Source organism: Seriola dumerili, unplaced genomic scaffold (genome assembly GCF_002260705.1).
Source record: "Seriola dumerili isolate Sdu_G_001 unplaced genomic scaffold, Sdu_1.0 BDQW01000226.1, whole genome shotgun sequence".
In the NCBI taxonomy this organism is placed as follows: domain Eukaryota; kingdom Metazoa; phylum Chordata; class Actinopteri; order Carangiformes; family Carangidae; genus Seriola; species Seriola dumerili.
In genome coordinates this window covers 4,216,800-4,231,134 of record NW_019174481.1, presented here as the reverse complement: position 1 = coordinate 4,231,134, position 14,335 = coordinate 4,216,800, and the positions used below count along the sequence as shown (strand labels likewise).

Here is a 14,335-nt window from a genome sequence, read left to right as displayed (position 1 = left end):
AATGATTATGATGATGAAGGTGCCATGGGAGGACCTGAGGTATCTGTTTGGGGAGATCATGTATGGAGGACACATCACTGATGACTGGGACAGACGCCTCTGCAGAACATACCTGGAAGAATACATGCAGCCCAACCAGGTTTGTACATGTACTTGAATGAGACAAAGAGAGATGAACAAGAATGTAATCGTCCACGGGTAGTCATTAGAGTTTGGCAGCACACACGGCGGCTGTGTTCTAGCACAAGAGGACCTAATGTAAACTGGCTCTGGTGCAAATATGGCCACTAGCAGTTAGTAGCGGTTGTGCTGCAAACTAAAGAGTGTCTGGCAACCAGACGTGCCAGATTTGGACCGAGTTAATTTGGCTGTCTGGGTTCGGACAGTTTTATGTTTTGTACTGTGTTCTGATCTGAGGATAAAAAAATCTTCTTTCTGTTGTTCTGCTTCCCAGTTTGATCGTAAGCTTGCTTTGGCTCCCGGGTTTGTCGTCCCCTCCAACCTGGACTATCAGGTAGCTGGAAAAAATACAGTTTGAAAAAGTTTAACCTTCATAGTTACACCTTGTTAAACATTTAAGTGGTGTGTCCTTTGTGTGTATATAAAACAAGTAATCACAGAAATATTAGAGAGTTCCTTTCAGCTGTACCTGGATAAATAAAGGTTCAAAGTTCAAGTCCCACAAGGGCAATGCACACATTAAATATACCTATATATATATATATCTAATAAAAGTACCAAATGACTTTCTTCCCACACATCTCCAGGGCTACCATGATTTCATTGATGAGATGCTGCCCCACGAGAGCCCAGTGCATTATGGGCTGCACCCCAACGCAGAAATTGAGTTCCTGACGGTGACGTCAGATAACCTTTTTCACACTCTGCTGGAGCTGCAGTCTCCTGATGCTGTGATGGGGGAGGGAGCCTCACAGACGCTGGAGGAGAAGGTAGATATAGATCAGCCTCTAAGATCAGTTATTTCTTTAAGGGATTCGTTTTTTTTCTTATATATAAAAGAACTCGGACCCTCTCCTAAATTTAGCAAACATACTGACACATTTATTAACTCCTATTTAACTATTTAATCTGTTTATACAAAGAAACAAGGTGGAGAGGAGCACATCAACAATGGCAAATTCTCTTCCTATGCTCTTTCTTTTACTCACTCCACCTACCTTCAGGTGAAAAATATTTTAGATGAGGTGCTGGAAAAGCTACCAGAAGAGTACAATATGTCCGACATCACCTCCAAGACAGCTGAGCGCTCCCCGTTCATCCTGGTCTGCTTCCAGGAGTGTGAGCGTATGAACACGCTCATCTCTGAGATACGACGCTCACTAAAGGAGCTTGACCTAGGTCTCAAGGTATGCTTTTATTTATACAGTGTATGTGTATATATATAGTTTTGCATCTCACATAACTCCCATTATCCTCTCCATCAGGGATTCTATGAAACTCAAACCATAATCTCTGTGAATTAATGTCTGTCATAGGGTGAACTGGCCATCTCCTCTGAGATGGAGAAGCTGCAGACGGCCTTGTTCTTTGACAATGTCCCTGACACCTGGACCAAGCTGGCTTACCCCTCCACCTACAGCCTGGTTATATGGTGTGTGTGTGTGTGTGTGTGTGTGTGTTTGCATATCTAAATGAGTTATATATTTTGTGTATAAGGAACTGTATTTAACTGCATAGTGCCCAATGCATAGTAATTCCAATTTTTCCAATTTCCAAAATAATGCATTTACTATTTGAGATACTTTAGGCACTATCATGTATACTAATACATGTAGCAAACGCTTTGATCTAAATATTTCTCTCTCATTCTGTGTGTGTGTGTGTGTGTGTGTGTGTGTCTCAGGTATAATGACGTGTTGCAGCGTTGTAAAGAGCTGGACAGCTGGACTCAGGACCTGTCTCTGCCCAGCGTCGTCTGGCTGTCTGGACTTTTCAACCCACAGTCCTTTCTCACCGGTAACCACACATTTGTGCATACAGATAAGCAAGATAAGACATCCATGTAGTAATACTTATATTTAGTATTTAAGTACATATATAATACAAGTAATACTTGTATGTAAATGTAAATGTATATGTTTTTCAGCGGTGATGCAGTCTCTGGCGCGTAAGAACGAGTGGCCCCTGGATAAAGTGAACCTGACAGTAGATGTGACCAAGAAGTTCAAGGAAGAGTTCAACCAGCCGGCCAGGGAGGGTGCATACGTGTATGGACTTTACATGGAAGGTAGACAAACACTGTCTTTCATTTCCTCTCTATTGTGGGGCAGCATGGAGAATCCTCTCCCGTTTTGTTTCCCCCCTCTAAACCCATGTCCTTCCACAGGTGGAAGATGGGACACTCAGGCTGGCGTCATCACTGAGGCTCGTCTAAAGGAACTGACCCCTTCCATGCCTGTCATCTCAGTCCGAGCTGTGCCCAATGACCGCCAGGAGACCAGGAATATCTACGAGTGTCCGCTCTACAAGACCAAGATCAGAGGACCCACTTATGTGTGGACTTTCAGCCTGAAAACCAGGGAGCGGCCGGCCAAGTGGGTTCTGGCTGGAGTGGCTCTTCTGCTCAGTGTGTGAGACAGAGTTTAGAGGTCAGGACTCAGGATTTAGAGGTTGAGGGGAATTTCTCTTATTAAACAAGGTAGATTTGTACCATGTGTTAATAAGGAGAGTTTTATGTCCCTTTTTAAACTTACTTAGAGCAAAGTCACAGGAACAGAATGTTTCAGAAAGTTTCTTTTCTTTTTATTGAAAAATGATAAAATATACAGAGATAAATGCCAAAAATTCACGCACTAGGTCACAGTTAGAACTGATAAAAGTCAAAGCTTGTTTTGAACAAATCAAATCTACAAACTAACAAGATACCCTATAAGCAGGAAGAAAAAAAAAAAAGAAAAAAAAAATCTGACAGTGCTGCCTCATTAGAGCGGCATTCAAGTGTGTTATTTTGTAACACTTGTACCTCTTACAGTATGTTATGCAGCAGTTTTAATAGCACATTAAATTACACAGGTGAAATCATTCTGTCAGCATAACAAGACAACCTCGAATTGTCTTTTTGCTCCTTCCTACTTCACAGTACACATGGGTGTAGTATTCATCCATTCAATAAAAAAAATTAACAAAAGAAATGTGTGTATACCAGCTCTTTTTCAACTGGAGATTCTAATGCACATACTGTAGCTCAGATACTGTATGTGCTAACAAGTCAAAATCTTTCTAGTTTGGCCTCTGTGTGTTTTCTGTGCGTGTGTGTGTGTGTCAGTGTGTGTGTGTGGGTGGGTGTGGGTGCTAATGTGTTTTCTAGTCACTGTCAGACCAGTCGAGCTCCATCATGTCCATGGCTGCAGTAGCCATGTTGATCTTGGTTCCATGCCGCACACTGCAGCTCTTCACAGAGTTCTGATTGGACGAAGCCCGCATGCTCACTTGCACCCCCGAGTGGCCGATGACCCCTACCTCACCTCTAATCTTTTGGCTGATGGCCTCGCTGACGTCACCTCTGACTCCCTGGACAACGACCCCCACGTCACTCCTGCGACCCCTGACCCCTAGCTCACTCCTGGCTCCATGGCCTACCACTTTCACTCCCAGGTCACCCATGTTCATGTCCATGTCCATGTCACCTAGTCTCTCCATCTCCCCCATGTCATCCATGTCTAAGGACAGCATGTCCCCCAAGCCCCCCAAACTCCCATGGAGACCCTTGAACATGGTCGGGAGCCGCCCTCCTTCAATCCCTCCCTCCATTCCTCTCTCATTGAGCCTGTCCCCGAGTTTTTCTATCTCCCATCCTCCCTCCTTCTCCCTTTCCCCTTCTGCCTCTCCAAACCCACCTGAGTATCCGCGCACTATGGTCGTCACCCTGCTCCGCTGCATGCCTCCTCTCTCCCTGTCCCCTTCTTCCCATGTCCTCTCCTCCCTCTCCACTACACCACCTGGGAAGCTCCGGAGCGTCACCTGCACTCTTCCTCCCTCCATACTCCCACTATCATCTCTCTCCCTCTGGCCCCAGCCTTTCTCCTCCACGCTTCCTTCCTCCTCCTCGTCCTCCTCTCCGAACCTCCCCTGCAAACCTCGGAGCATTGCGTGTAGCCTCCCGCTGTCGAGCGACCCCATCCCCCTCTCAAGCACCGCACTGCTCCCCCTCTCCGTGTCTCCGTTGCTGAGGGTGCGGAGGAGACAGCTGACACCAGCACTGCTAACCCCTGTACTGTTGGAGTCCTGAGAGTGCGAGCGGAAGAAAGAACCAGAACTGAAGAACTGTTAAAGTCAGAGAGAGAAGGGAGGAAGAGGAGGGCCAAGGTCATAATAAGGTATAAGATGATTTTGCTTTCAGCTGTCTGAACAGATTTACATTCACTTAGTTCCACATTTACTTACTGGTGAGATGTTTGAGCGCTCCATGAGAAGGGAGGTCGGACTGGGAGTCATGTTGGACCTCTCCATCAGCCTCTCCTCCCACAGTTTGAGCCTCCTCTCCCTCTCCTCCAGCTCCTTCTCTTTGGAGTAAAGTTCCCTCTCCAGCTTCCGAAGCCGCTCCAGGGTCGACTCAATTTCACACCTGTAGTATTTGCACATAGAGCAGATCCGTGGACAGAATATCAGTGATCTGTTGTGGCCTAGTTTTAACAGCAATTTTACCACACCCACAAATAAATAACAAATGACGGATTCAGTTTCAAAAAGTTCCTCAGACCAAGGAAACTATAACTGATAATGTTTCAGAGGTACATAAATATTGTTAAAATTTATCAATATCAAATGAACTACTCTTTTCAAAGACAATCTTAAGATCAGTCATTACCGATATGCCCAAGGTTTGCTTTAGTGTTTGTGTACAAAACTTACATAGTAAGTAAATACAATACACTAAATACTAATGATTGATAGTATACTTAAGAAATCAATATACCAGTCCCTTCTATACTGACAGAAAATTATACAACAACTGCACAGACATCAATTAAAATACGACCTTTCATCCATTTACACTGTTTCAACCAATCACAATTTATTTTGATTAATATTAATTATGTAGTATTAAGGGAAAAACTGTCTCATCAGCATCCACAATTCATTTTAATTTAATTTGTGCAATTTTTCTGAAGACATTTGATTTTGTGACTTTCATTATGGACAAACTGCATATTCAAAACATTAAAAAGATTTTCTATGTAATGTGGATTGGAGTTGGAAAGTTACCAATTATGACTTCACTTACTTGGCCAAAAGCAAAAGCTCCAGCTCTGACACACCGTGGCAACGTTACAAGGCAATAAAATTAATAATGTCATTACTCTGACGCAATGAGTTTACTATTCCTGCAGAATACAATATTGTTTCCGCAAAAAGTTGTCAACGTGTCATCAGTGAAAATATTTCACTGCAGTACTGTCTGCTACCACAAGAGGTCACTGTGGCAGTTAGTGAGTGTGTCTGTGAACCTGCATTCACAAACACAATCAGCTCTCACAGCAACTAAATATAGACAAGAGATCTGACGCACAGCCATACCTCTTCCTGTGTTACTGCCATACCTCCCTATTCATTCATCCCGCCCCTTCACCCCCCTCACTTTCCCTCCTCCCTCCTCTCCTCCTCCCTTCTTGTCCAAGTTTTTCCACCCGTACCCAAAACTTCACTCAGAATTGATTGCCTCGCTGTACTCATGTTAAATATGCACAGAATCTCGCACCTTCTCTCCTCTGCTCCATCCCCCATCCCTCTCTCCTTCTCTCTCCCTCCTTCCTTCCCCTGTCTCACCCGTGTCATTTGTCCACTCTTGTTTCCCTTTATCCTCAGTGTTTTAGATTTCACATGCAACCAATACATTTCTGTTCCTCCCTGAACTTCTCCTCCTCTTCAGTTCAAACTTGATTTCTCCACCACCTCTCCCTCTTACTCCACCTCCCCACCCCCCACTCTGTCTTTCCCCCCATGGTGGAGCGAGGGCAGAGTGGAGGAGTAGAGGAATCTCTTCCATGGACACTTTCCAGAGAGCTTATTATAGACTGAAGTAGAGTACAGGGTCACACATTCAACTTCTCTCCTGAGCTTATGAGTGCACAGAGATGTTTGTGTGTGTGTGTGTGTGTGTGTGTGTGTGTGTGTGTATTAATTTGTGTGCATACATATTGAGCTTTATTTGGAGTACAGTAAACTACAGACTGCATTTGTCATTCAAACAAAAGACCAAGACTTTACTGTATACAAATTACAGATGACACCTCATACTCAGACACAGTGCAGATACAATCACTGCTCTCTTTTGGATGTCTACAAAACCGTGTGTGTGTGTGTGTGTGTGTGTGTGTGTGTGTGTGTGTGTACCTCCACTGGTCCTTGTTATGTAGGAAAGAGTTACACTGGTCCGGTAGTCTGCTGTCGTTAGACATCGTCTCCAGGGTTACCAGCACCTGCTTAAACTGTGGACGCTCCTGTAGATGCATGCAAACAAACCAAAATAACAACCTGTTGTACCTATTTTTATTATCTTTAAAAGCATACAAGTGAAGCATAATATAATTTTCAATGAGATCATCGTATCCGTCCTTAGTTTACCTTTGGGTCTGCTTGCCAGCATTTTCTCATCAGCTCAGCAAAACTTGCTGGACAGCTGGTGGGGATGGTCAGCCTCTAGATATGCAGACACACAAACACAAGAAGCAGAAGCCGTTACTTTTTACAGATGTCATATCCGGCCACCTTATTTTTTTTTTCATAACCTACTAAAAAGCAACGTAAAGCCCCTGAAAACTGAAAGTGTTTCTTTGAAACATTAAATATTCATGAGTTAATTAGTAACAGTCAAAGGTAAAACAAGACTATGAGCCTAAAGCCATGCTTGCTGCTCTGTGAGCCTGTACGGCACAGTGGCATGCCATTATCACACTCAAAAACTGAAAGAAAAGACAATGAATAAAATAACCTCAATAACTGTTGTCTCATTTTGAATCAATTATTGCTAAAACTCAATATCACCTTACTAGACCCCACTTCACCCACTTCAAACCACTGATAAAAGCACAGAGAAAAAGTGCCCAATATAAAATAACCATAACTGGTCTCTGTCAGAAAAGATTGTGTTTTTATGTGGAAACCCATCACCCAGGCACATAATGAGACAGGGGGACTCTTAACAGATTATTTTGTGTGTTTATAGATTTACATTGTAGTTAAGTTCAACCATGTGTTTAATTTAAAATGTGCACTCTAGTGAAATTGTTTGGCATAAAATAGGAAAATATAAAAGTGTCTGGGTCCGTGTTTATCTTTCTGTAACATTGTAAACTGCAGCACCATGCCACTGAGATAATGTTCCCACATTAAAGATCCCCTGGCATCACCAGAGCTCTGAATGAGCCCAGACAGCTCCATAGTACTGTGCAGCAAATGGAAACAGTTTTCTGTGGGGATTAATCCTAAAATATCACCGACTGTGGAGTGGAGAGAGGGCAAGTTAGAGGGTCAGGAAGAGGTATAGCAGTGGAGGGGAAAATCAGAGGGAGACTGGGAAAGCGAAAGAGAGAGAGAGAGAGTGAGTTATTTAGGGAGAGTATTTGGAGATTAGCCAACAGCTACGCAGGAATCATGTTCTCCGAGTTGTTTGTTGGCCCCCAGTGTGTGTGTGTGTGTGTGTGTGTGTGTGTGTGTGTGTGGCTGTTGAAGTGGATTCAGGCACGTCAATAACTGAAACACATACACTGTGTAACCATCATCCCCCACCACCCATAAACCTCTTGAATCAACCCTCCCATCGCTGCAGTCTTTCTTCTATCCCTCACCCCCCACCCCCCACTCTCTCTGTCTGTCTGTCTGTCTGTCTGTCTGTCTCTCTCTCGTAAAGGCTTTAGCCGAGGGGGGGGGGGGGGGGGGGGGGGGGGGTGTCTGGCCGAGCTCCACTGCTGTGTATCCAGGCCTTACAAGAGCAGAGAACTGACATCAGGCCTAAAAATACCCAGCTTCAGCCTCACCAGCTCACAGTGGAAACCATGAGAGCATCGCATTGTTCCTCCAGCCTTCTCAAACTCTGGTGGGTCTACATGCTTAGAGAGTGTTCAAAAAGGTGTGCTCACGTGTGTGTGTGTGTGTGTGTGTGTGTTGTGTGTGTGTGTGTGTGTGTGTGTGTGTGTGTGTGTGTGTGTGTGTGTGTGTGTGTGTGTGTGTGTGTGTGAGAGAGTGTGAGTGTGTGTGTGTGTGTGTGTGTGTGTGTTTGTGTCTGTTACCTCTTGTTTTTCCACCACCAGCCATGCAACCTGCAGCCCTTCGAAGCCTTTGAAAGGAACCTCCCGAGTCAGCATCTCCCATAGCACCTGGCCACAGAAGAGACTGTGCTGGCTCATTCAGACAGACATGAATGCTTTGATGTGCTGCTGGTTGCTCCAAATACAGTATATTTGGGTCTCATTTGTTTTCTATAGCTTTCTTGAATAGTTCTGATAGTGTCTGAATAGACAAGTTTGATTTCTGGCCTTACAATACTTATATTTGTACAGTACTACCAACTCACCACCCCATAGGAGTAGGTGTCGCAGGTCTCAGACACAGGCAGGCTCTGAATGACTTCAGGAGCCATCCAGGGGAAAGTGCCCACCACCGTCATGTGGGTGGTGTGGGAGAGGAACTTAGATGCCCCAAAATCACAAATCTGAAATCCCAACAGAGTGAGAGAAAAACAGAGAGAGAACAATGAGGCAAAACAAAAAGCTGTGTGCCTGAACAGGGTGAAACTAATGTACTAATACAGTATGTGTTTGTCCATAGATCACAAGATCAGTGTTACAAACCTTCAGCACTTTGTCTGCTGTCATCACCACTGTACAAGAGAGAACAGAGAAATCAGTCAAATCTGTGTGACGTTATATGGTTTCATACTATAGCTAGCAGTCAAATGGCAAAGAGAACTCGTGTTTAGATGTGCAAGAGAAAAAGAAGCTGAGAGTTTGAGGAACGAATCAGAAGGTGATTACCGTTCCGTGACTTGAGGTCTCTGTGAATGACTTTGACTGGAGCTTCTGCGTGGAGGTAATGCATCCCTGAAAGAAAGACATCCTTTAATAAGTGCCAAAAAACGACAACCTTTTAATACTTATTTAGTGATTGGTTTTGGTGAAATTTCCTACTAACATGTAGGTTTGGCTGCAATTTCATTGTAAAATATGAAATTTGCACATTTTGGGGATCAGCTTTAGGTTCACACTGAACTTGGATTCAAAATTTTAGGCTTAAAAACAACATTTAAAAACAAATGAAATGAATAAAAAGGGTAAAATACAAAGGGCTGTCCTCAACAGATTAAATATGAACAGGCTCATCTGAAGTTAGGTGGTGAGATGCTTTTTGTCCATCAAATACAGTCGATACTTACTGATACTCTGCGCAAATTATTAATGTTCAATTACCTTAAAATTAATCACAGGGAACATGTGAAAATGTAAATCTTTCTCCTCAATTCACCACCATCATTTATCACTGGAGTCACCAGCAAAGGTGTCATTTGCAACTTTTATTTTTTTTAACTTTGTGGTGGTTAAAAATCTAAGAACTATGTTTTTTTTTTAATGGTGTTTTGTGTGTTTTTTGTTTTATCCAATTACTTTGCCTGTTAAATGGAAGAAGCTTGTTGGTGGTGAACATACACAAGTTGGAGATGTGGATTAAAAGGCAAATAAAAAGCATTTGCATCTGGTGCATGATGAGTAAAGTAAAACAGAACACAGGATTGTATCAGTGATCGTGGCTCTGAGGAGCTTGACTCTTAAGACTTCATGATAAAACCCTGACACACAGTTTATTAGTATTTCCTCAGTTGTACCTTTAGCTATCTGTATGGCCCATGTCATGATCTGCTCCATGTCCATCTCCTCACTCTGCTCACTGGAAAGGTACTCGTACAGAGACCCTGCACTAGCATATTCTGTGACACACACACACACACACACACACACACACACACACACACACACACACACACACACACACACACACAAGCAATGGTCACTATAAGACAACAGGTATAAAAGAGAAATCATGTGGACCTGTACACAGCTACATATTCTATACAATGTGGCCATGAGCAGAAAAGTAGACGACAATTAATCATATATGTTTGAGTTTGATCTTTAAAACCTTTTAACACTAGCTGCTGTGAGAATAAATATCAGCTTTTATTATGCAGTTATTAATGCAGTTGTAGTCTACCTAAAAATATTACAATGTGTGAGAAACATCAGACATAGTTAAGTGCTACACACTACACATACCTAAACACAGAGGAGTCAGTTCGAATCAGTGGAAAAGTTCACAACCTTCACACCCTGACTGTCTAATCCAGATTATCTCTGAACTTTCAACCTTTCCCATTTTCCTGTAATGTCGACAATTCAAAGCGACACGTGGAAGACAGAGGATAGTGTCCAGTGAAAGGTCTGTGCAGCCTGGTGGGTAGAAAATGGAAAAATCTGTCTTTTAAATGACTAAATATTACCATTTGCAAATTCACTAGGACTAAAATCTCTCTCCTGAACCAATTCTCTCATGTATGCCTTACTGTACTTTCTTATTTTTAGTAATTGTTATACTTGGTAACGCTCTGCTGCAGCGAGAATTATTGCTGGACAAGTTTTCAGTGGTGGTGTCGGTGCTTTATCTTAACCATATGACCCCATCGGGATTACAACCACATCCAAACATGCTGGTCTCAGTTACAAATGTCCTGCCAGGAAACACAGCAAGAACCAGCGCGCAGAGTACACACCGATACTTCAAAACACACACATAAACACTGGTGGGCCATCAGAGCATGTGCTAACGTGTCCGTAAGTGGCACGTCCAGGATCAAATACAAACTAATAAAATTGATATACACACACACTTGTGTAGATTTATATGAGAGAATAACCTGCTCTGGCCTTAACCCTTTTATGCCTCGCCTCACCTCAAACACTGACCCGACCTAATGTTACTTGTTTCCATCAGACCTTAACCCCAAGGATAATAATACATATCTTCAATGGTAGAGCACTTCTTCAAAAGGTGACCTTTATCTGAATGAATGTAGGTATTAAACAACCACACTTTTAGGTTTTATGTTCTTGTGAAGACATTTGAAAGGATATATGGATCACACACACACACTACACCACACAACACACACACACACACACACACACACACACACACACACACACACACACACACACACACACACACACACACACACACACACACACACACACACACACACACGGGGTCTGACCTGTGACAATGCCATAGTTGGGAGATTCCAGCACGGCTCCATAAAACTGAATGATGTTCTTATGGCTCAGGACACTGAGAATCTCAGCCTGGACGAGGAGACGAGGAAAAGAAAAACAAGAGGGATATGAACAGCTTCATTAGCAGCCTACTTCATTTTTGCAATATCTGGCACTGGCGAGGAAACATGAAAAGAAGAAGAAGAAAATAATCATCCCTGATAGGATGTAAAACCTAAAAGCTAGAGCTTTTGACTTACGTTTAAACTAAAGCCTCTCAGTGTCTCCGGGATGTCTGAACCTCTGTCATACCACAGGTTGAGTCTCCAAACAAAGACCTTTCACACTGGTGTGACAAACATGCTATTAATCTCAACTGACATATAGGTCATAACCTCTGCATATGTGGAATATGTAACTGTTGCCAAGCAACACAATAACTAACCATAAATTTTATGAAATCACAAAAAAACTGCAATCGAACACCACAATATTATCAGAATAACTAGTTTTTCTTCCAAAGAGCCATTTAGCTTTCTATTTCATTCCCATTATTTTTTCCACATGTGAGGTTATCAGTGTGTACAAACACTGTGTGTGTGTGTGTGTGTGTGCAATTGCACAGGTAATGTTACATTTGTGAATACAGTGATGGAAAGTAACATTTAGGTACAGTTACTCAAATACTGAAGTACTATTTTAAGGTTTATTTTGTATTTTCCATTTTAAGCCACTTTATACTTCTGCTCCACTACATTGCAGGGATATATTAAACTTCTTAATCCACTATTTATTTTATATCTGGCTATGTACTAGTTACTTTTCAGATTAAGACTTTACATAAAAAAAAAAACATATCCGTTTATAAAATGAGGCTTTTTCACAGATTAAACTACAGTATGTGAAATTAACTCCACCTCCACAAACACTTTACTGTAATAGATTATTAATAGTAAAAATCCAATAATATAACACAGGTCATTCTGCATAATGAGTACTTTTACTTATTATACTTTAGGTACATTTTCTTACAAATACTTCTTTACCTTTACTGAAGTCAATTTGAATGCAGGATTTTTACTTGCAGTAGTGTAATTATCATAGTGTGGTGTTTCTATTTTTACTGAAGTATGAATGATTTCAATCCTTCTGCCGCCACAGTGTGAGTTAGTATAGTGTTTGTGCAGACATCAAAGATCGGTTGAAATATGATTTTAATGTTCAAAAGCAGCTCCATTTCACAAGAAGTGTTGCAGGAAAACATTCATGAAGAATCCACTAAGCTGCAGCTCAGCCCATGATCCATCAATTTGTATTTACACTCCAACTGCACACACAGTTTTACAGTGTCTGCCCACCCTGCATGTGTTTGTGTGTGGGTGTGAGAAAGTGAGTGTGAGAGAAGTAAGTCAAAGAAGAAATCAAACGCTAGTTTCATGTAGCCAGATCATGTGTGACAGTGTATTAAATTCATAACCTTTGATTGTCTTTGTAATTTCTGAACACTTTTCGTTGCATTGTTTAAAACCTGTTGCCACAACAGTAACACCGTGCCCGATTCACCCACAGGTCGCCCTAATCTCCTGACGCTGCATTGTGAACCTCCACCACAGCAGTATTAATAACATGGAGGGAAGTTATGTTTGGATTACCATCGGGGTCATACTCATGGAGATCCACCCGGGCTGGACCGCAGGGCATTACAGCCCCTTAATGACCACACACCTCGCCCTGACATACAATGGGAGGAACAGGGGAGTGCTGGCATAAATAAAACTACTCCATGCACAAAAGAGTGTGGGGAGGAGGGGGACACACCGAAGTATGTTTAAGATAAACACATGTTCAACGGCAGACAACATGGGAGGAGGAGGAGGGAGGGAGAGTGGGAGGGAGGGGAGGGGGCTTTGAGTTCAATCTAGAGAATCTGGGAAATGAGTGGACACTGATTCATGTTGAAGTTTGGAGCAGCGATATGCCACAGAGGAGAGGCTATAACTGACAGCAGATTTGGATGTTTAATTTTGTGTGTGACTCTGCCGCACAAGTGTTATGATTGCTCGGTGTGTGTGCGTGCGTGCGTGTGTGTGTGTGTGTGTGTCTTCCCTCTTACCTCTTTGTCAATCTTCAGAAGCTTCTTCACAGCCACTTCCTTGTCCTGGGATATCCAGAGGGCTCTGTAGACGCTCCCGAAACTGCCTCCTCCACAGTTCTCATAGAAAAGCAGGTCCTCATGCTTTATCTGCACAAACGACGAGCCAGGGGACGACATGGCATACTGACTCGCGCACACAACACACACACACACACACACACACGCGGAGCTCAAAAAGCGTGCACGCTTAAGCACCAACTGCTTCCCCAAAAGTATATACAATTCACGGATCAGCGAGGACCAAGTGAAGGATAAGAAATAAGGAGAGGCGGGGTAGTTTCCTCCACAGGGTCGGAGTGGATGTTGTCAGTCGGCAGAAGAGATTGTCAGAGAGAAGAAACTAGAAAGTGCTGGAAAGAGAGAGAGAGAGAGAAGTTTGCTCCCCGTGAGTCAGGAAAAGTCGAAGCCCCGCTGTCACTCCTAGACAAGGTATTACATTGCCTGATAGTGGTGATCCAGTGTAACTGCAATACAGATCAGACACACGCAGAGTGTGAAGATGAAGGGGAGGTGAATGTTTGAGTGTGTGTAAATTACAGTTTGCAGTCAGTGTGTGCAGTCAGCCTGTAGCAGACACACTGTTCAAATATGGTCACTGGCATCCAGGGCATTCCTCCTTCCTGGATAACTGTGGCTATATAAAGATCTCCATACACCACACACACACACACACACACACACACACACACACACACACACACACACACACACACACACACAGATAGACAGAGATATACAACTCCAGCCTATAGCGTGTCAGACACAGTAAATCAGTTAGCAACAAGGTTGACAGTCACAGATACCCAAGTCCATCTCTCACACACTCAGCAGCTAAAAACACACACACTCACCCGAGAAGCCAGGCGGGGACAGCGTGTTACTCAACCAGACAGGAATGACC

The 14,335-nt window shown here is 43.0% G+C and overlaps 2 protein-coding genes across 2 annotated transcripts in view; one reads left to right on the top strand and one right to left on the bottom strand.

The window, feature by feature from the left end:
• The window catches only part of LOC111228921 (dynein heavy chain 11, axonemal-like), a 36,316-nt gene extending 33,721 nt beyond the window's left edge, over positions 1–2,595 (top strand). Inside the window, exons 84-91 of the mRNA XM_022755032.1 lie at positions 20–139; positions 455–514; positions 768–950; positions 1,185–1,367; positions 1,497–1,612; positions 1,865–1,977; positions 2,108–2,248; positions 2,348–2,595. Of these exons, the coding sequence (XP_022610753.1) occupies positions 20–139; positions 455–514; positions 768–950; positions 1,185–1,367; positions 1,497–1,612; positions 1,865–1,977; positions 2,108–2,248; positions 2,348–2,595 (1,164 nt within the window). The remainder of the gene's footprint in view (positions 1–19; positions 140–454; positions 515–767; positions 951–1,184; positions 1,368–1,496; positions 1,613–1,864; positions 1,978–2,107; positions 2,249–2,347) is intronic.
• A 152-nt stretch (positions 2,596–2,747) lies between these two features.
• Positions 2,748–13,740, bottom strand: LOC111228953 (mitogen-activated protein kinase kinase kinase 20-like). The gene is made up of 11 exons (XM_022755076.1): positions 13,393–13,740; positions 11,282–11,369; positions 9,839–9,940; positions 8,994–9,059; positions 8,811–8,839; positions 8,534–8,671; positions 8,250–8,336; positions 6,586–6,660; positions 6,355–6,461; positions 4,405–4,585; positions 2,748–4,284 (listed from the first exon to the last, which is right to left on the bottom strand). Exons 1-11 carry the CDS (start codon positions 13,549–13,551, stop codon positions 3,325–3,327), a joined length of 1,992 nt encoding a protein of 663 aa, XP_022610797.1. The 5' UTR covers positions 13,552–13,740; the 3' UTR covers positions 2,748–3,324.
• Positions 13,741–14,335: the final 595 nt, after the last annotated feature.

What these genes read in the sequence shown, in the direction of transcription:
- LOC111228953 (XM_022755076.1), bottom strand. Translation starts at nt 13,551, where the DNA reads ATGTCGTCCCCTGGCTCGTCGTTTGTGCAGATAAAGCATGAGGACCTG. An exon ending in TGGTGGTGGAAAAACAAGAG is followed by an intron (nt 6,661 to 8,249) that starts GTAACAGACACA and finishes CTGCATATCTAG; the next exon opens with AGGCTGACCATCCCCACCAG. An exon ending in GCTGGCAAGCAGACCCAAAG is followed by an intron (nt 6,462 to 6,585) that starts GTAAACTAAGGA and finishes ATGCATCTACAG; the next exon opens with GAGCGTCCACAGTTTAAGCA.